Source organism: Podarcis erhardii, assembly GCF_964252035.2.
Source record: "Podarcis erhardii genome assembly, chromosome: 4".
Classification (NCBI taxonomy): Eukaryota; Metazoa; Chordata; class Lepidosauria; order Squamata; family Lacertidae; genus Podarcis; species Podarcis erhardii.
Genome location: NC_138508.1, coordinates 57,858,085 through 57,880,030, shown reverse-complemented (window position 1 = coordinate 57,880,030; position 21,946 = coordinate 57,858,085). Strand labels below are relative to the sequence as shown.

The following is a 21,946-nucleotide window of genomic DNA, read 5'->3' as shown; positions in this document are numbered from 1 at the left end:
CTGCTTCCCGATATATTTTATATATGAGAAGATTGAAACAAGCCCACTCACAGTGTGTAGTGTTTAATATTAAATCATTCTTACTGATAAAACCCCCCTGACTTTTTTGGTAGGAAGGTTTTCTTTAAACATATTCCCCCCCCCAAAAAAAAAAAATAATGTGCTAGAAGTAGTATTCTTGGTAGTGACTTTGGGGACTACAAGTACTCAGGTGCTCAAAAACAATACTTTGATCAATAACCTTGAGGCCCGTTCAATAAAGCAGCAGAATACCTTTCTTATAATGCTATATGCCAAATTTTAATGTTACAAACCCATTCCTATTAACCTTGTGCATGGTGTAATGTGGTTTTAAGTGCCTCATGTTTTGACAGAGTTTGAAATAAGAGTGAAAAATATTTCATGAGCCAATGTACACATTCAAGTGTGTCCTTCAAAGGTAGATTTCAGTAAATATGGGTTAATAATAAGCTGCTTCTCCCAGGAGGAAATATAGCTTTAAAAACTTGGTGGGATGAAAGCTGCCTTATCATTTCTTGGTTTAGTTTCTCCTCATTAGCCCGTTATTGACTGTGGTTCCCTTCTTGGGAATATCAAAACACGTTACGCTGCCAGAATTCATTGGCACCAACCGACTGAGTCAGAGCCTAATGCTATTACAAGGCCTGCAACAGCTGCAACAGCCATACATCTGCAAGTCATTTGGAAATGGGATAGAAACTATCCATTACATGGAATTGTACCTTATATATTAGTGTATTACCACTAGCAGTCTTTCAGTGACAATATGAGCGGGCCTCTCCACTTTTCTAAGTTAATTATATGCAGTTGAATAAATATCTGATACTTCCAATAGGCAATATATCCTTAATAGTTCCAGTTACAGACCTTGGGTATTGCCCAAGCTTCTGAGAACTTTACAATTTATTATGTAACCCCGGGCATTCTATAAAAGGCGTCACCAAAGGAAATACGTTTTCCTGCAGGTTTTCTTGGGCCTATCCCCTTCTTTGACTGAGAATAGTAAGTCAACTCCTCGCCTCTTCTCTAATTTAGCCCTTCCTTGTGTCACATTCAAGTTGATTCCCAAAGAAATTCATCAAGGGTGTGTGGATTTCAGTCAGTTTAGCTACACAAAAGCCAACATGAACTACAGTGGTACCTCTGGTTATGTACTCAATTCATTCCGGAGGTCTGTTCTTAACCTGAAACTGTTCTTACTCTGAAGCACCACTTTAGCTAATGGGGCCTCCCGCTGCCGCTGCATGATTTCTCTTCTCATCCTGAAGCAAAGTTCTTAACCTTAGGTACTGTTTCTGGGTTAGCGAAGTCTGTAACCTGAAGTGTATGTAACCTGAAGCGTATCTAACCCGAGGTAGGTACCACTGTATTAAAATGGAATTATCCCAGTGCTCCCTGCTTGTCAGCTCACTTCTACCAAAGGGTTGCTAGGCAAGGGAGTGAGCTCCCTTATAACCCCAATGTTTGGCATGCAGTTTCTCTCTTCTAACCTGAGGAATGAACCAGAAACCCACATTCTACAATGCAGTTAGTGCCACTTCCTATGAAGCAGTTGAGAGGCCATTAAAAAAAGGCATTGTGAGCCAAAATGAGGAAGGGATGGTGACAAGCCGTTCTCTCTCACCCATACTTTCCCTTCACAGCTGTTTTTCCTGCTAGAAGAAATCAAGAAAACCCAGATTGTAAATTGTCATAATGCTGTACTGTCTGATTCAGCCCATACCAAATTTCAGCTGTGTGTCACTGGAAACTCTCCTGCTGCTCAATGCCTGAAAGGGGGCTCCACAACCCTCCACTGCTTGCTCCTTGCTGAAGCATTGCATGGTATTAAGAGACAACCTTTTGCTCACAAGTATCTAACAGTTCTGCATCACTGGGACTCTCACGTTTTTGCACAGAATCCTGGCAATTACATCTTGGTATACTTCTGAATGACCGATCTCTAAGCCCCCACCATGCTCCCAGAACTATTATCATGGTTCTGGGGGGAATTACTGGGCAACCAGCCCAAGTCAGGAATAGGGAAGCTGTGGCCCTGCAGATGTCATTGGACTCCACCTCACATCAGCCACAGGCACCATGGCAAATGGTCAGGAATAATGACGATGTGGCCCCCCCAAACATCTGGAGGGCCATAGGTTCCCCATCCCTGGGTTAAGTTTATAACATAGCTTCAACCTTTGGGCAGACAAGGGTAGACAGAACTCATTTTCAGACTTCTCTAGTCATGTTTTGACTTGAGCGTGTACCATGTTTTGGCAATCTATCCGTTACAGAAAAACTTTAGTTTTAATATTCTCATGAGATGCAAGCACATCTCTGTCTCTGTATAATTACACTAATCTTTAAAAGTCCCAATTACATTTATTGTAATGGCACTAAACATGTAAGAAAAAGTTTCCTACCTCAAAATAGCTTCTATTTTGTGGCTATGGCAATAGACAACAGATGGGGAGAGAAAAAGTAGTGGAAATCCAGGCAGTCAATTCAACAGCTGCAAAACCATTCCTAATTTCTTTTGTAATTTTGATTAATTTTGAATTAAGTATGAAAATAGGGAAGCTTGTAGTTTTTATCTTAATTACTGCATTTCAATAATGCTCTCACTATCACTCAAAACATCAGACTGAATCCATCAGCTGCCTATGCAAGATTACAAGACATTTTAAAGTCTACTTCGAACAGAAGGCAATTAAAGTCTGCTTGCAATTGGAAAGTAAGTCTAGGAAATTGTTTTCCTACTCAGTAAGCTTCCTGTGTGCATATAGAGCCCAAATTGCTTGCTTTTACTGGCAATTCATTTTCCTTGGTGTGATATAAAACCAAAGCATACATATATATTTTTTTCTAATCCTAAAACAAGTGGCAAAATGTATGTAATAAAAATGAAAAGTACATTAACATTATGTATGGCTTACTCGAGCAGCAAGTAATAGGACTTTGGACCAATGCATCACTTTAGAAATTAAGCTACATAATTGAAAAATCTAATATGGAGCATTGCACGGGTGGTATTAGAATCTGGGCCATCAAAGTGTGAAGATTTAATGCTTTGGAGATTCCTGGGCGTGCAGTGGTGTCACAGAGCTGTAGTAATGTTGGCGGTAAAATTGTCAAGCAGTGCAGCTGTTCAGAAAGCTCTGGAAAGGGACAATCAATCAATGTGACATTTGGACATATCCCATTATTTTTCTCAGTATCTGTTGGCTGGTTTGTTACCTTGGAGTTGAATTTATTGCAGCAACATTGCCTTTCAAAGAATAATAGAATCGTATTATGGAAGGGACCCAGAGGATCATCTAATCCAACCCCCTGCAATGCAGGAATATGCAGCTGTCCCGTATGGGGATTGAACCTGCGACCCGGACATTATCAGCACCATGCTCTAGCCGACTGAGCTGTTCATGTTAAGGAACATTGTGAATTTTTGACACTTGTGCACCGTATTTTTTGCTCTATAAGATGCACCAGACCACAAGACGCACCTAGTTTTTGGAGGAGGAAAACAAGAAAAAAAAATATTCTGAATCTCAGAAGCCAGAACAGCAAGAGGGATCACTGCGCAGTGAAAGCAGCAATCCCTCTTGCTGTACTGGCTTCTGGGATAGCTGCACAGCCTGCATTCGCTCCATAAGACGCATACACATTTCCCCTTACTTTTTAGGAGGGAAAAAGTGACTCTTATAGAGCAAAAAATACGGTATTTTGTAGACATAGTAGTGTCTTGTTCAGGCAGTAGTGCAGCAGACAGTAGTTTTGCTGAAACACACAAACTTTTAATATAAATGAATATTAATTCATGTTGGTAAACTGCTCTTACGTACAATAGATGAAGAAGGCTGAAAGCAAGTTTGGCCCAGGAGGATTAAAAATCACCAGAGGCTACTTTAAATTTCATACATACATGAACATAGTGAGGCATGTGAGTTGGAGGAAGGTGGCAATGAGGCTGTGTGTGTTTTCCATTCTATTTTCTTCTTTAATAACATTCTGTTGTTTTACTTTTAATTAATTAGTACGACATTCATTTTATGTCAAGTTTTCTCCATCTGGTCAATCCTATTTATTTCCCGCTGATTTTGATGGAAGATCCAGACACTTTCTTGCTGCTGGCAAGTTTGGATGGAAAATACCAATCTGCACAACTTTTAAAGGTATTCATTCTACTGCCCTCCAAGGGGAAAGACCTGCCAAATTTCAGAGAGAGGGACAAAAAGGGTGCCTGTTTTATAGATAGTTTTAAAAGGCACAAAGATACCCAGCCAAACTTCTATTTAAAATGGCATCTATTTTTAGTATAAGGCCAGAACTCCAACAGGTGCTTACAGAGTGTAAATTAAAAAAAAAACAAAAAACCAAGGGGATTTTAAAGACCTAAGGACCAATAGTCCAGGAACATTCCTGAGCCTTGGAAGGAATAAGCTGTACAGCCCTCAGTTTGCTTAACCTTGTTCTTGGAAAACTTCTAATATGAGAAACAAAGGCCGTTACAGATCCCCCTTGTTATTAAGCTCCTCTTGTCCCTATATGTCCTTGACCTCTTTAAGGTACAGCGAGATTTTTTTTTTTAGGCAAAAAAAGGGGAGAAATGTTAATGATATATTTTTGCCCGAAATGACACTGCTGTGTTGGGGGTTTTGTGATTGGTTCATCAGACACAGTATTTTGGGCAATTCCCTCTTGCACTCCTTTTAAATACGCTCTGGAGAGTCCCCTAACCCTCTTGAGCAGATTTGGGGGAGAGATTGCAAGGGGAAGAAGTAGTCTCTAATTAATTGTTTCAACCCAGTTCCAGTGACGGAAGCCTTAGTGTCATCTGATATAACCCACAGCAATAAAATTTGTTTTTTTGATTATATTTAACATTGGCATGGCTTGCACATCACACTAAACCATAATTTAATGTGTCGTGAACATGCATTAAAGAGCTGCACAGATCTTTCAGTCTGGACTCTACTTCCTTTTTGTTCTTCTGTGTTTCTGCGAGGACTTCAGATGCTTTCATTTCTTGTTTTAATTAATCCAAGCTTGCCACATTATTCAGACAAAGTACTGCGGTTAATCTGAACTATGGGAAATTTAAAACAAACCAACTTAGTAACTATGGTTTGAAGTTGGCTGATTTGAAAAGAACTATTGTTAATGTTAACCACTTTTTATTGGTCCAAATGAAGCAATAAACCAGTGTTAGACAAAAGTGGAAGCTTCTGAACTCCTTCTCCCAAATGTGAAGAATTGGAGCATGCAAGCTAATTCCAGTTTTAACAATAGTTTGTACAACATGGAACAATGAGACACAAACAAACATGTCCGTTGTTTAAGTTACCTCAGGCATGGGGGGAGGGACAGGAGAAAGGCAAAGTAGAGATATAAAATTTGAATGCTAAAAGAACACAGCTCTAAAATCATGTTCCTCTCTCTCAACACATAATGCATCTTATTCACTTGCTGACACATGAACAGTTGTAGACACATGCATGCAAGTTGGATCCAGAGTTAGCCATGCTTAATGTAGACCTGCTTTTTCATGCAGATGTGGTACATAGTTGTCAACTTTTCCCTTTTCTTGCGAAGAATCCTATTTGGAATAAGGGAATTTCCCTTATAAAAAGGGAAAAGTTGACAGATATGATGTGGTATATGTTGTTGCTGTTAACGTTGCTCTCTGGTCTTTGACTGCAATAAAGATTAATTGATTGATTGACCCTCTAAAATCAATTGGACTTCAGTTAGTCACAATCAACTTGTCTCACAAATTTCAACAGGTCTCTTCTAAGCTTGAATAAAGCTGCAGTCCTAACCCCACTGAATTCTATGGGATGTATATCAGAGTATGCCTAGTTAGGATTGCAGCCTAAGCCTGGAGTCAGCTCACATATGGCATCTTGTTTGCTTTCAACTAGTAATGAAACACTTCAAATTAGTCCCACTAGGCCAGAGTTATAGCTACCTAAAGCTATATGTGGCTAGCAGAGTCAACTAGCTAACTTCATATTCTTCTTCATCTTTGTCTACATATTTCTAAACACAAGCAAAAGAAGTTTCATTATATTAATTTTTTTTAAAAGAAAAAATGAAAGTGGAGTTTTAAAAGAGATTTTTCAAGGGTTTCCAGAAGTTTAGATGGTGTTTGCAGGCTTTTTAGATAGTGTTTCAAATATATGCATTTCACATAAATGCACAATTCCTCAGAACACAACTCCCTGCATAAACCGGGGTTGCCTGTATTGAAAATGCAGTATTATTTGCCTTATCTACAGCGGTACCTCTGGATGCGAACAGGATCCATTCCAGAGCCCCGTTTGCATCCTGAGCAGAACGCAACCTGCGTCTATGCGTGCACGGGTTGCGATTTGCTGTTTCTGCGCATGCGCGTGACGTCATTTTGAGCATCTGCACATGCGCGAGTGGCGAAACCCGGAAGTAACACATTCTGTTACTTCCAGGTCGCCGTGGAGCGCAACCTGAAAACGCTCAACCTGAAGTGACTTTAACCTGAGGTATGACTGTATTTGAGTTTAGTCTCAATTGATAGGTGATCTGAATGGATTTCATAGGCAGGGATTTTTCTGATAATTTAAGCAATGCAAGTGTGCCACTGAGAATACACAGTGGGAGATTATTGTTAGAACTAGAACCTGATTTTGTAACTTCTCATAGGGGCTCCATGTGTTTAAAAAACTGACAGCCAGCAAACTCATTTGCAGCACTTTAATTGTAACATGGATGTTCCTTCATTGTCAGAATTAATTTGTTTGTGCGTTTCCGCATTTGATTCAATGTCGTGGAGATACTCTCCCAGAGGATGGCTGAGGCAGCCTGAATTTTGCAAGCTGAACGTCATAATCCACAAAGGTGTATGATGTATAATCATGGTGCTGCAGATTCTTGTAGGTAGACATGTCAAATGTTTCTGGAGCAGTTTCAACTGGCGGCTCGGCCTCTATGAGGAGAAAATATACTTGTGAATTCAGAGATAAAATAAACACCAAGTTATTTCTGGCCGAGTCAGATTTCATGGAGATTTCTCTGTCACTGGAAACAGCAGCTAACTACAGATATTTTATGAGAAATCAAAAATATACTATATTATACATAACTTGAATTTGAACATGTAGCAATCAATGCCTTAAGTTACATAAAATAAAAGGTACACATCTAGCTGCAACTGATTTTGCGAAGGTTAGTTTGTTTCTTTTAATATTCTCAGTCAGGAAAACTAATGCCAAGATTCAAAACAGGAGCATGTGCATGTGAGTCTATCCCACACCTGCAATTCAAGCTTTGTTGTTGATTTGTATCACAACTATTCTCACTCTTAGGGACAAGAAACTGTCTTTCCCTGGCAGCAGAAGTGCTGCTGTGAAAAAAAGAAAACACAGCTCAAGCTAATAATAATAATAATAATAATAATAATAATAATAATAATACCCCGCCCATCTGGCTGGGTTTCCCCAGCGACTCTGGGCTCACAGCACTGGTCTCCTCTGCACATGCATGTTCTGCTTTGGGATCAAGGGCTCAATGGTTGAATTTTTGCAGATTTTGAAACTACTCCACAGCTTTCTACTTCCAATGGAGTATTCAAAATAAAAGAGAGTTTGCTGTTGAACCTAAATCTAATTGAAACTTTATAAAATTTATATTAAAAAGATATTTGCATTTCACCTCCCTCAGAGTATTTAGCTCCCTACTAAGTTCACAAAATCCAAAAGATGTTCATCCTTCAATAAACTTCTACAAAAACAGTGCAGTGCAATAAGAACCCTGTCACTGCCATGAAACACAGGACTGGTGCTCCTTTGCCTGTAACATATAAAAATTCCTAAGGAAGCATCTCCCAAATTGAGAAATTGGAGACTATTATGACCACAACTAGTTTATATGACTCAATATTTTACTCAACATTGCATTCTCATTCACCTGCCTTTAACAATGAGTCGTATATATTTTTAGATCATTTTTATTTTAAGATATACAGAGTCCCCTCTATGCTCTGTATTATGCCTTGGTCAGTAGGTGGAGGACATAGAAAATGGAAACAGCAGAAAAGCTTGCACCTTGTGTTAGAGAGGCAAAAGATTTTGTGCATAGTCAAGCACTTAACAATGGGAAAACTCATCATATGTTGCAGCCTCTTCCTCTGAAATCAATAGGACTTTAAAATGTTTATGCCCTGTATAGAAACCCATACCATATTTGGCTTTTAGTTACACTGACATCAGCATCAAGTGGTTCCACTAACTTCCACTGAATTACAACTTGACAATTAAATACAGTCTGCTTTAAGGTTTCATGTTTCACCAACCTCCCCTTCCTCCACGCTTAATTGCAGTTATCTCAATTTTTCCTGGGCTACAACCAAGTAAAAATGAAAGGCTCAAAGCATTCTCAGTGTATAGTCTCAACAATGCTTCTTCTAGTCACCACTGCCCTCTGCTGGATACACAGAAGCCTGAACATTTGGGAAGCTTCACAGTAATGGTGTGTGTAAAATTAGCACTCAATTAAATAGTTTCTTCCAGAAGGCTTCCTTACTTTTCATGCCATGTAGAAGTCACTTCAACTGGCTTGAGTATTATTTTCTCTGCCTTGAAGAGTGACTAATTATTGGGGAGAAAATGTTTTAGTAAAAAAAAAAAAATTTTTTTTTAAAGAATAAGATGAGTGTACTACAAAATACAAGACAGAGGAAGAGGAAGGACATAATGAAGAACATGGTTTGAATGGGTGAACTTATCCAGTTTTTGACATATTGGGATGGGGTGAAGGGAGAGAGAGACAAGAATTGATTTCTTGTGAGGTTTTGGTGTGTTTTGAGACCAAAGGACTCCCTCATAGTCTACAAACATTACAAGACCAAATGTGTACGGGAGTTCCAATATCAGAGATATATTACTAGGGGAGAACATATGAGAAAGGCCTGTGCTGTGAATGTCCCTTGTTGCTAACGACGGATTCCGAAGCGATATCTTTGCTAGCCTGAAGGCAGAGCGTCCCCATCATTCCTCTGGTGCCAAAGCTAACTTTGTTCCTTGTGATCGCATCAGCACAGCAGAGCCAGCTTATGCATCTACAAGAGAACTGTGAAAGGAGGAAAAAGACAAGAGTCGAGAGTACTGGAGGAACAGACAGTCCCAGTAGAAAATCAGCTGTTAAGCCTGAGGGGAAGTGCTGGGCAGGAAGAGAAAGAGACTGCAAAATACATTGCTCAATAGCTTCATTGTCCTTCTAGCAAAAGTGGAGCAAAATTCCGATTTTGATAAGACAGCCTACTTGAAATCGGCTCAATTTGGCTTTGAAGGACCTCCCTTCCTTTTATCACCTTTCAGTATTTCAGATGGTTATAATCACTGGTACAGAAGAATGCTGTGAAAACATGTACTGCTTTCTCCCACCAACAGTCTAAAAGCCAAGCAGGAGAATCAAAGAAAAGAAGACTGGAAGCGCAAAGAACTAGACAAAGAACTCATCAGCAAAGCAGAAAAGTCTGCAAAAACAACTGCATTAAGCTCTAGAAAAGAGCAAAAGAGATTCCAGAATGTTTTCAGTAATGCCAGTACTCAAGAGTACAAGATATTTGCTCATAAACAGCCCTCAGCCCCCGCAGCACATCAGTGTAGAACAAACAAGATAAAGTGATACCCTGTATAGCGCTTTGTTGTTCAGTCTGAACTCCTGCTTCCAGGGCAATCTCCTCCTTCACTGTGGTTTCTGCTGCTGGCACTCTGCCATCCAAAACCTCTCCTTGTGGCACAGCAGCAGTTCTTCCTTGCATGTCAGTCTTTTGTGCCTCCATTGCCACACTTCCCCCCTGTCTTGGCAAAGTCAGATTTTGAGCTGCATTTTGTTGAGGCACTGACTGAGTTCTAGACAATATACTTGAAGTTGCTCCAAGGGGAGATGCTTCAGGGGGAGACGCCTCCAGCTGCTTAGCTATGTCTGTTGGCCTCTGACTCTCTGCAACTTTTGTTCCAAAGTCGGTGCTCTTTAAACGAGCTTCTTCGTGTCTTCGGTTTGTGGCAGACTTTGACAAATCTGACCATAACAATTTGTCACTGGTTGTTGTCTGGTGCATCTCCTTTTGTTTCATGGGGCTTTCTGTGAATCCAGGACTATAAGGGAGCTTCTCAGCTGCTTTGCCTTTGACCTGCTCTTGGGGAAAGTGTTTTTCGCTTGTTATCTTTGCTTTCTTCATTCCATCACCAGAAGAGGGGGGATCTCGACTTGGAAATGATACTTTGGTTTTTATGGTATCTTTGAAGGCAGAATCTTCCTCATCAGAATCAGAGCTAGAATCTGACTCAGAGCTTGAGGAAGAGGATGTCTCTTCATCTCCCTTCTTCTTCCCCAAGCCTGCTGTTGAGGAAACAACAGACTGTCCCTCAAGAGAAGGAAGCTTTGCTCTCTGAGGAAATTTTACCACAGTTTTCTTAGCCAAGTATTTCCTCAGATCTTCATCTTTTAATTTTACAGCAGCATCAGGTTTAGTGTTAATTATCTCACCTTTATCTGTAAATTGTGGAAAAGAGGAGACAGCTTGTAAACGACATTCAACTGTTGTTTTCACACACTCCTTTGGTGCCAATTACATCTACAAAATGGCAAAGAACAATATCATTTTGGAATAGACTGCTTCAAACACACCCATTAATATGGAATTCTACTTAATAGTTGTGAAGTTATCTGGTATAAAGACCAGTCTGGAAGCTCAGTTTCCATTACACGCTGCATTTCATACAAAAATGTCAAAAAGTGTCCTTTGCTTGCAGAATTCTCTCACAGGAACATGAAGGTTATTTCCTCCTCTTTGTGCCACCCTGCCTGTGAACATCATTTCATCAGAAATGCTCTGTTCCAATCTGTGAAATGTGGATGAAAACACTTTCCTATCTCCTTGAGTGCATTGTGAAGAGCACACTTAGCAGTGTGAAGAGTATATTTAGCACTGCAGTATCTAAGTACCTCAACTACATTCAACACATTTTGTGAGAAATTTATTCAAACAAACTTTCAACGGCAGCAATATAATCTGTTGGGAGTGCAATCCTCCTATTTTATGTTTTTACATGGAAAAGAAAACATTTGCCTTTTCCAGTATTTGTTTATCATGCAGAATGCATATTTTGCCTTTCAGTGGTGCCCCCTGGAGTAGGACCTTCCCTTGTATTTAACATTCAGAAGCATTCTGCCTTTATACACAAGAAGTTTAACCACCATTTATAGACCTATCCTACAGCATTTAATCTATTCTTATTAAAAGCCACATCTGTATTTCTTGTGGCAGTGAATTGCGTACATTGATTATATGACAACCTCTTGTTCAATATTAGAAATACTCATCAATGAAAAAGATGCAGTGCTTATGCAAGACCTTAAGAGACAGAAGAAAGATTTACTAGCCAAGACTCCCCCCATATGTTTTGCAGACTTCATGATCTAGGAGGTGCACCCAAGACTTCTTGAAGAAAAGTGGAGGGCCACATTTTCTTTTGACTCCTCTGTAATGTGCTGGGTGCATTTCCTTGATTTGTTACCAATTGTCTGAGCACCAATTAATCACAGAAGGTTGTATTTTGGAATCAAGTATTTTATCATAATGCAGGGAATCAGTATGTTTGGATCTTAGGAACAGTAAAATTAATCCTATTCTAAGTTGTTCTTGCACCAAGAGCACTTAACAGAAACCTTAGCAAAGAGTGCCAAAAGACATTAAATAAGCAAGACAACATAAAACTAAGCCAGAGTAGTATACATGCTATGAAGTTCAGACAGCTAAGAAAGAATGAAATCATCAACATGAAAATGAGAACTGACCATCATTAAAGACTGGGGAAAAGAGGACAGTATTTAAAGCATGATAGCAGAATTATTCATTTTCAGATTATTGATAAGTGAAGTTAGCATTGAGAAAATTAATTAGGGACTGAACAAAACTTGTAACTTAAAAGTCAATGGCCACACTGCAGCTACTTTCTAAGGAGCAACACTGAGAGCACCACAATTCTCCACACTTAATTCTTGCACCCACACATACTCCTCAAGTGCTACTGAATTTGCTCCAACTGAAGAATGATCATTGTCATTGATAACCAGACTGATATATTGTAAAGTGGTTTTCACAGAGCTTTTAAGGATGCAAAGCACAAGGATGGTATGAATAACAAAGGTGCTTACACTCCTGTCAGAGGAAAATACTAATATCAAACTATCATTTTCAATTCCATTAGCATCAGAAAAGCAACATCTGCGTACTCCGATTTTATTTTCCATGAATGACACTCACGAGAAATTGTTTTCCTTCATCAGTGCAAAAGAACAAGTATACTGCACACTCTTCAATCTCTAGAATATGCAGACTACTCTACCACAGCATGAGGAGCCCCAGGGAAAAACCAGGATGTGGTTTTTTCCTGTGTCAGTTTTTAAAGGTCACTCTAACAAATTTGAGGAACCAGGAATAATAAAAGGTATAATAATTCATTTCAAGGAGGCAAGACAGGGAGTTTACAGCCCAAAGACATGTACATTTAACAGGACAAGAGTAAATTTTTAAGAGTGTTAAAAGAAGAAAGATACATGTCAATGGTTTGTTGCACTTTCCAAACTCTAAATACTCTTTTGTATGTTAAGATACCCTAGTAATGACAAGTTAATAGTTATAACAGAGTCTGCAAGAACAGAAAGTTTAGCCAAGCACAGCTACTAAAAAACACACAAAGATTACACAAATAAGCCTGGATTGTGTGTGGACCCTGCCGTTTGTATGCAATCAGTCTAAATTCAGTGGGCAGTAACATACAACAAGGAAAATGTATTAAAAAGCTTAAATATACTGTGTCAAAGAGAATCAAACTAAGGTATTGAATTTCCCTAAAGTAACACTTAAGAATGGCAGATGAGACTACAGGAGTGGTACCAATACCTTTCTCAAGTTGCAGACTAGAAAGTGATTTTGTTACTGTTGGTCAACTTGAGTTCACTATGCATGGAGAATTCTATCAGCAACTGCTATAAACAATCAAGGAACCCAATAGTAGGGATTTTCCAACCAAATGTGTAAGTTTTATATGTATATATTCTGAAACCTATTTTAATGGAGATTGGATGCTGCATGCAAAGGTTTCACATCTTACCATGTTTAATAAAACAAGCCCACTCATGTATTTCACAAACAACCATGTTTCATTATTCCCATACATTGTCTCTATCTTCCCTAAGAAAAACACTGCTGAGGGACTCCCAACATTTTGACCATAACCTTACATTTACTGGAGCTGGTAATGCTGTTAAATATTCCCCTGAAATGATTTTAGATACAGGCAAGGCATGTGATGTAAATTTACTGCAAATAAAGAAAACTAAAGAAAAACCCAATGAGCTGCTGGGAATGGCGTTGATGCAGTGAGAAATGTGAACTTCATTGGGTTGGCTAATTTCCTTGTGCTGTGCTTTCCTGTCATGCATTTGTTAGAAATCATTAAACTCTACAACAGAGATGAACCTGGCCCTCCTGGAGCTGTTGGACTCCCAACTCCCATCAGTCTCAGCTAGCATGGCCAATGATAAGGGATGATGGGACTTGTAATCCAGTATTCCTGTTCTAAAGGCTAATAATTATAGAGAGCATTTCCCTAAAATATCTGCCTTCTGTCTATTACACTGAAATTGTTAAATGGAGTTTAATAGGTTGACAGCTGCAAGTATTGCTGCTTTGAATGTTTTAATCTCTTAAAAGATGTTAGAATAATCCAATTATTTTAGAAATAAACCTTGATATTTTAGGTGAACAACCTGTGGCATGCAATCTTTAAAAGTTGCTATACAAGTCCTCTACAGAATACCTAGAATATGGTAATAACCACTAGATGTAATTTTAAGTCTGAATCTTAACATTCTGCAGACCATTAAAACTAACAAACTTTAATCAATATTGTTAAAAATGTTATGCAAACCATCTTATAACTTGCATAATTAACAAATAAGAAAAGGTACCTTACTTTTTTTGGAGACTTTCTTATCACCCCCTGGTTTGGTGCAGAGAGAAACAGCAGGAGGTACACTTCGAAGCCCCCATGCTTGCAACTTAAAAGTCTGTAAAAGAATTAGAAAGAAGTCGAAAATCTGTAATAATTAGAAAGACATGATTTAATAATGTCATTTATAATTACCCAGGCTACAAAAAGTATAAAGCACAACGTAGACAAATATGACTAAAAATCAGGCATATATGTACAGCAGTTGTGATAAAACAGACCATTCACTCCCTGCAATCTTGGAACTTTGAAGTGTCAGGCATAGCTCTAATGGCTTTAGCCCAAACGTAGCAGAGTTTTCCTGCACAGCGAAGAAGCTAGTTGAGGTGGAAATGACTAGTCAGCTAGACTCAGAATAACTATTTACAGGATTTATTAAAAGGAAAAGAAACCAGCAGAGTTTCTGCATACAAAACAAAGTAAAATAAATCCTTTCTTTCTCTCTCTCTCTCTCTCTCTCTCTTAACCATACACAGCACTCCTACTCCTAACACACCTAACACCAAACTGTGCTAGCTTTCCTAGATAACAGAGTTGAGTGCTGGTCGTTAACCAATCAGAGTAAGTAGTTTCTAGGTCAAGCAGACCTTGGCTTTCTGCCAAGAGTAAATTGACACTGCCTTGAGTTAATTGTGTGAAGCCAGAATCTGTAAGTTTTCATGAGAATCAATTAACAGAAACTGAACACCCCCTCACAGATTCTGCTGGACAATTAACATCAAATAACACCTATGTAGGAGATTATTTTTCCAGCAAACCTAAACCCTTGCACATTTGCTTGTTCTTTATCTTTGCCAATGGTTTAGTTAATACATCTGCTACATTTTCTTCACTTGATACATAAGTACATGTGATTATATTGTCTTGTACACAGCAACGTACATTTTGGTATTTTACAGAGATATGTTTGGAACGTGATTTGAAACCCTCTGTTTTACTTAAAGTTATACAAGCCTGATTATCAATGTAAACTCGTACAGGTTCTCCACAATTTACATTTAAATCTGCTAACAAATGCTTGAAATAAATCACCTCGTTGCATAATTCACTCAATGCGGCGTACTCGGATTCCGTTGATGACACACTTACGACGTCTTGCTTGCGTGACCGCCAGCTGATTAAAGCTCCACCGACCATTATGACTAGTCCTGTGACAGATTTTCTATCTGGCAAATTTCCCCAGTCACTATCACAGTAGCAACTCAACATTTCATCCTATGAAGAATTTAATTGTAACATATAGCCAATTGTCTGTTTGAGGTATCTCAGAACTTGTTTTACCCCTTTCCAGGCATTTAGTGTGGGTTTTGAGACCAATCTACTCAATATGCCTACTGCATAGCTAATATCAGGTCTGGACCACTGTGCTAGATACAATAAACTTCCAATTACAGAATGATATATATCAGGATGTTCAAATTCAGGACTCTCATCTATATGAAGTGTTTTTATGAAACCTGGATCCATAGGCACCACTGCTCCTTTGCAATCCTGCATCCTGTATGTAGTCAGTTGTTGTTTAACTTTGTTCTGCTGACTAATTAGGCAGCTGCCATCTTGGGCCCAGCACACTTCCAACCCTAGATATGTCCTAACCGGGCCTAAGTCCTTCATTTTGAACTTACTGGACAATTGCTTGGCAAACCTTTTAGTTTGTTTATCTGTTTTGCAAGCATACAATACATCATCTACATAAATCAGACAAAACTCTTGATCACTGCCTGTACCACGTACATAAACACAATTGTCAGCTGTACTCTGCTTGAAACCAAATTACACTAAGGCCTCATGGAAACATTTGTTCCAAGATCTTGCTGCCTGTTTGAGACCATATAGAGCTTTGTTTAATTTCAATACTCTATTGGAACCTGTCTCATAACCAGGCGGTTCGGCTAGATACAGGTCTTCTGATATTGATGCATGTAAATATGCAGTCTGGATATCAAAATGGTTTAACAGGAGTTTTCTCTTTGCTCCAAGCGTTAGAATCAGCCTTACACTGTCCCCCTTAGCAGTAGGGGAAAAAGTCTCGTCATAATCTTTTCCAGGCCTCTGAGTGTATCCTTGAGCCACTAAACGAGCTTTGTATTTGTACTTTCCTGTCACCAGAGGTTTAAGTTTGTACACCCACCTGCAGCCTACAATCTTTGCCCCCTCAGGCGCTGCTACTGGTGTAAAGACCTTGTGCTCATTCAGAGAGGACATCTCTTCCTCCATTGCCTGTTTCCAGAGCTCTGCCTCCTCTTTTGGTAACTTTAACACCTCCTGAAAACTCTTGGGCTCTGCAATTACACTAAACACGTTTGCAGTATCTGGAGAAAAACGCACCGGAGGCACTCCTTTGTTTTGTCTTTTAGATCTTCTGGGAGAAAATTTTTCTTCTGACCCACTTTCCTCCTCAGAACTACGACCTCTCTTTTGTTGCGTAGCAACTGGTCTCTGGCTAATTCCACTTTCTTGAGAGCTCTTATCTGAACTTTCCTCCCCCTCAGACTCTGATTCTCTATGTTTACCTTCAGAGTCATGAAGCTCCTGGGAAGGTTCAAACCAAACCTCAGTATTGGCATGTAGTCTCTCCCAGCCACTATGTTCACAAAAACTGGCATTCCTGGAGATCACAATGCCATTTGTCCCTTCAGCAAAGCGGAAACCTTTTCCCAGCTCCTGGTAACCCACAAACACTAACTGTTTGGTCTTAGGATCTCCCTTCTTTCTCATTTGTTTTGGAATTAATACCCAGGCTTTTGATCCAAACACATGCAAATGGTCAATTTTGGGTTTTTTCTGAAACAATTTAAAGTACGGGGTTGTACCTATTGTTTGATGAAAAAGCCTATTTTGGAGATAATACGCGGTGAGCATGCTCTCCCCCCAATAAGACATGGGCAAATCAGCATCATCAAGCATGGCAAACATCATATTTTGTAAAGATCTGTGTTTTCGCTCTGCAACGCCATTCTCCTCTGGGGAAAAAGCGTTCGTTTTTCTATGCCCAATGCCACGCTTTTGTAACCAATCTCTAAAAGCATTTGACATAAATTCGCCACCTCTGTCCGTCTGAATCCTTCTGAGTTTAATGGACAGAAATCTTTCCACAGATGCCACCCAGCCTTTAAACTTAGTGAACACGTCACCCTTATTCTTCATGGGAAAAACCCAAGAGTAATGCGTGGCGTCATCCACAATTGTTAATGAAAAACGCGATCCACCCCTGCTTACAGCAAATGGACCAATTACGTCCATGTGAACCAGCTGTAGTGGTGACTCACTAACTCTGTCACTTCTGGGGTAAGAGACTCTGTGGGTTTTAACCCTTTTACAGACATTACAATCAAGGTACTTGTTACAACTCTTTAAATTACCCCCATCAGCCAATTCAGACATTTTTAGTATACTTTTCCAGCTGGCATGCCCCATTTTCCTATGCAATAAGTGCACACAGTTGTCATGTATAGCTTTGTTATTCACTGCAGGCTGAGATTTACTGACTACTGCTGCAACTTGAGATCCTGCTTTAAGCCAAAACAAGCCTCCCTCTGACTTAGCAGTGCCTAAAATCTCACCAGCCTTCTTAATAATGCAACTGTCTCCTTCAAAATACACTTTAAACCCAGCTTTTAGCAAACAATCTACAGACATCAGATTGCTCCTTAATGAAGGCACACAAAGTACATTTTGCAGGCATTCACGAAAACAAGGAGCAAAAACTGCACCCCCCGAAATCACTTCGGAAGTACTTCCGTCTGCTAGGGCCACCTGGCTGCGCTGTGCTGAGTTCTTGGAAACAAACAATTCATCTGAATTTACGATGTGCCGAGACGCTCCCGAATCAACCACCCAGACAGCTTGTTTCTCATCAGCAATCTTGACCTCGGCGGTCACCAGCTGAGCCGACTGTTTTCGTTTGAAGAATTTCTTTTTACGCTGCTGCTGATGATGATCTTGTCTCTGCTCTTGCACCGGCCACTGAGACTTGACCAACTCCGGACATTGTGGTTTTAGATGCGCTGAAGACCCACCTCGGAAACAACGCCTAACAGCAAATGCTGACTCCTCACCGGTACGCTGCTTTTGCTTCACCTCTGGCACGGCATGAGAACTCTCTCCAAACCGCCCGCCTGTAGAAGCCTCTGCAGCAAGTGACCTTTCTTGCCTCTTCTGCCATTCTTCAATCAAACGCCCAGTAACGTAACTTACTGATAAATCATGCTCCTGTATGCCTTCTAGAGACAAAACTAAATTATCCCAGCTTTCCGGGAGAGAACTCAAAATAATAGCCACCTTCTCCTGCTGGTCTAACGCACAGTCTCTTTCCTGTAGCGCAGCAAACTTTAACTGTAAACTGTGTAGGTGTTCCTGCACTGTAACCCCAGGCTGTAACATTGCCTTGTACAATGCCCTGCGAATGAACAGCTTGGAAACCACTGTCTCACGCACATGAAGTTCTTTAAGTGCTTGCCACACACCTCTAGCTGTCTTGATTCCCCTCACATACGGCAACTGGGAATCTTCCAGCCCCAAAACAATTGTGGCCCTTGCTCTTTGGTCTTTATCGAGGTCTTCATCATCAGGCTTCGCAGGAAACTTACTCACCACTTGCCAGAGACGATCCCTCTGCAGCACTGCCTGCATGCGTTCCGACCACAGCAAGTAATTGGAGTCATTCAGACGCTCAAAAGCCATCTGAACTGGTTGAGAGGCCATCTTGAGAGCGATGTCCCTGGAACCCGGAACCAGCTACTCACAACCACCGAGAGAGAAAACAGGAACCACAGCACCCAGCACTCACACGCTGCAGCTGTTGTCCTTGTGTCCACTGCGTCACCAGCTCACAACAGTCAGGAACCAGCCAGTGTCCATCTGCTGCACCAACAGGAACAACAACTTCCGGAACTACTGGAACCAACACCGTTGATGCTGACACCACCACAACTCAGGCTGGCAGCACAATACCCATAACCTCTTGGAACTTTGAAGTGCCAGGCATAGCTCTAATGGCTTTAGCCCAAACGTAGCAGAGTTTTCCTGCAAAGCGAAGAAGCTAGTTGAGGTGGAAATGACTAGTCAGCTAGACTCAGAATAACTATTTACAGGATTTATTAAAAGGAAAAGAAACCAGCAGAGTTTCTGCATACAAAACAAAGTAAAATAAATCCTTTCTTTCTCTCTCTCTCTCTCTCTCTTAACCATACACAGCACTCCTTCTCCTAACACACCTAACACCAAACTGTGCTAGCATTCCTAGATAACAGAGTTGAGTGCTGGTCATTAACCAATCAGAGTAAGTAGTTTCTAGGTCAAGCAGACCTTGGCTTTCTGCCAAGAGTAAATTGACACTGCCTTGAGTTAATTGTGTGACGCCAGAATCTGTAAGTTTTCATGAGAATCAATTAACAGAAACTGAACATGCAATTCGTTCCAGAGCATAAACTGTGCAAATTAAGAAAACTATGAAATCTGAAATGTTGTCTTAACTAACAAAAGCCTATGTTGCTACATGTATACCCATTTGTACCAACAAGTATTCACATAGAACATGCACAAACTTTTAGAAATATAAAAAGACACCCTTACTCTCAAACATATATTCTTACTTCAGGTCCTAGGCATATATATAAAATGCTTATGCACCTGTACAACTATACCTAGTTTTTTCCAGCCTCACTTAAAGGGGCATAAGTTTGGTACAAGTAAATGGACTTTACTTTCAAATAAGGGTTTTGACACAGCTCTGTGCAGATGAAACAGGTACAGTGCATATAAATGCTTTTTTATTATTATATCTGGAAATGGTTACAGATGCCTTGCAGTTAAGTGGAATGTTAAAACTTGGTGCTAGCACACTGAAGTGTGCTTCTTTCTCCTGCTCCAAATACAGAACTGATTGACAAGTGAATGTAATGTACAATTTGGGGTGCGAGTGGGAGAGAATGAAGACAACAATATATACCTTCTGCATCGTTGTGAAATATTACATTAATGTAGGTTAACATCTAATAAAGCCACCATGCCTTTTACCAGGGCTGTAAGGAACTTTATTATTTTACCAGTGAAGAAATTACTGGTAGTCTAAAAGTGGAAAGTGGCACTAAACATACCTGAAGAAATACTCACTGCAGAATTTATAGCCTTATACAACAAGAAGATTTAAAGCCTGCACCACAACAACCTATAGTTTATAGCACCTGTTAAACAGGAATATGAACACAGACTAACCATGTCAGTACTTGCACTACTACTTCTACTATTTGGTTTGTTGACTGCTTGTTACTCGAAGGTCTCCAAGTGACTTACAATTCTGCTAAAATCACAAATATATTATACCATAAAACAGAGCAACCAACAACAAACCCCATAATAGCCACAGGAAGCTTTGGCAGCATACTAATAACAAGCAATATCATATTAGTCTGTCAAAAGTCTGGTGCCAAAAAGATGTCAATGAAGGCTTCAGTGGGTAGCAAATTCCACAAATACAAAGCCAAAACTGAAAAGGCCCTCTCCTTTGTCATTAGCCTCCCTCAGAAGGGGACCAGAAGAGCCTCAAACAAAGATCTATGGGTCTCTCGTATAGGGAGAGGCATTCCAGAAAATAATGGAGTCCTGAGCAGGAAAGAGCTTTGTATGTCAAAACTGTCAGCTTTGCCTTTGAGCCAGTGCCAACGACTGGGCTCAACCTCTTCAGCCCCAACTGGGCCAGGCGAGATGGGAAAGCATTTCCAGAGAAGCAGGTCTAAGTGCTGTGGACTCACAACTTAGTGCTGTGAGCACCAAACTCAGTTCCAAAAGTCAGGGGAGCACAGCAGAGCATGAACCGCATGAACGACAGCTCTGAAGTATAACTTCTTTTATTCTCTTTTATTGCAAAAAATCACAGTAGGCACTATGTGGCCCAGGAGCAATCAGGACTGGTTCATCCAATCTGTGTTCTAGAAACAAAATGCAAGCACTTGTCCCATGAGTGAGGGCTAGGGTGTCAGCAAAGCAGCCCTCAGTGAGGTAGAACAATACAGCAACAGGCAACAGCAATTATGTGATTTTTCCATATCTCTCCCTAAATTAATGAAAATGTAATTTGCCAAGCACGCTCTAGTCTGACTTACAGTGGTTCTCCTGCTCGCCAACGCCTCGGGAAAAGTTATTTCCTGGCTTTGCTACCAGAGATCCTTTACCTACACATGCCAGACTGAATTTGAGATCTTTTGGATGCAAATGTTGGGCGTTACCTCTGAGTGACGGCCTCCTCCATTCCATATCAATAAAAATAAATGATAGCATGAGAAGCCAAAATCAAACAGGCTGCTAAGAGTTTACCCACTGCCCTGCAGGCTTTGAAGTTACAGCTAAAACCCTACTGCAGGCTTCCTCAACCTCATCCCTCCAGATGCTTCTGGGACTACAATTCCCATCATCCCTGACCACGGGTCCTGCTAGCTAGGGATCATGGGAGTTGTAGGCCAAAAATATCTGGAGGGCCGAGGCTGGGGAAGCCTGCCCTACTGCCATCTTCTAGGGAGTAAGTACCACTGAAATCAGCAAAACTTACTGCCAAGGAATAATGCACTGACTCAAGCTGCACAACCCGGAAACGTCAGGTCGAATCCTGACGCACACAAGGTCTGTCCACGGACACAAACATTATAAACGGCACTGTGGCGACGGAGCGGCCAGCCCGAAAGCGCCTCTCGGATCTTCGCCCTCGGTTACCTTGAGCACGGCAGTACGGCCGCAGGAGATTAGCAGAGACGTCGCCATTTCGGCGTCCCACCCAACCTCGTCCCTGCTGCAAGCTCCGCCCACGGGGAAAAGGGCCCTCCTCTGTCAGGGGTCTTGCTCCGCCCACATTCTCTGCAATATCCAATGAGCAGCGCTCTCTTGCTGCTGAGTGA

General features: G+C 40.5%; 1 protein-coding gene across 1 annotated transcript; it reads right to left on the bottom strand.

Moving 5' to 3' along the window:
- Nucleotides 1-6,718: 6,718 nt before the first annotated feature.
- On the bottom strand, nt 6,719-21,921 carry NDUFV3 (NADH:ubiquinone oxidoreductase subunit V3). The gene is made up of 4 exons (XM_081858624.1): nt 21,765-21,921; nt 14,022-14,115; nt 9,667-10,533; nt 6,719-6,964 (listed from the first exon to the last, which is right to left on the bottom strand). Exons 1-4 carry the CDS (start codon nt 21,810-21,812, stop codon nt 6,798-6,800), a joined length of 1,176 nt encoding a protein of 391 aa, XP_081714750.1. The 5' UTR covers nt 21,813-21,921; the 3' UTR covers nt 6,719-6,797.
- Between the last annotated feature and the right edge of the window lie 25 nt (nt 21,922-21,946).

Bases quoted from the DNA above. Each gene is read 5' to 3' on its own strand.
- NDUFV3 (XM_081858624.1), bottom strand. From the start codon at position 21,812: ATGGCGACGTCTCTGCTAATCTCCTGCGGCCGTACTGCCGTGCTCAAG. The intron at 14,116-21,764 runs GTAACCGAGGGC...ATTCTTTTACAG, and splicing joins GCCGTACTGCCGTGCTCAAG to ACTTTTAAGTTGCAAGCATG. The intron at 6,965-9,666 runs GTATCACTTTAT...TTCTCCTCATAG, and splicing joins ACAACAAAGCGCTATACAGG to AGGCCGAGCCGCCAGTTGAA.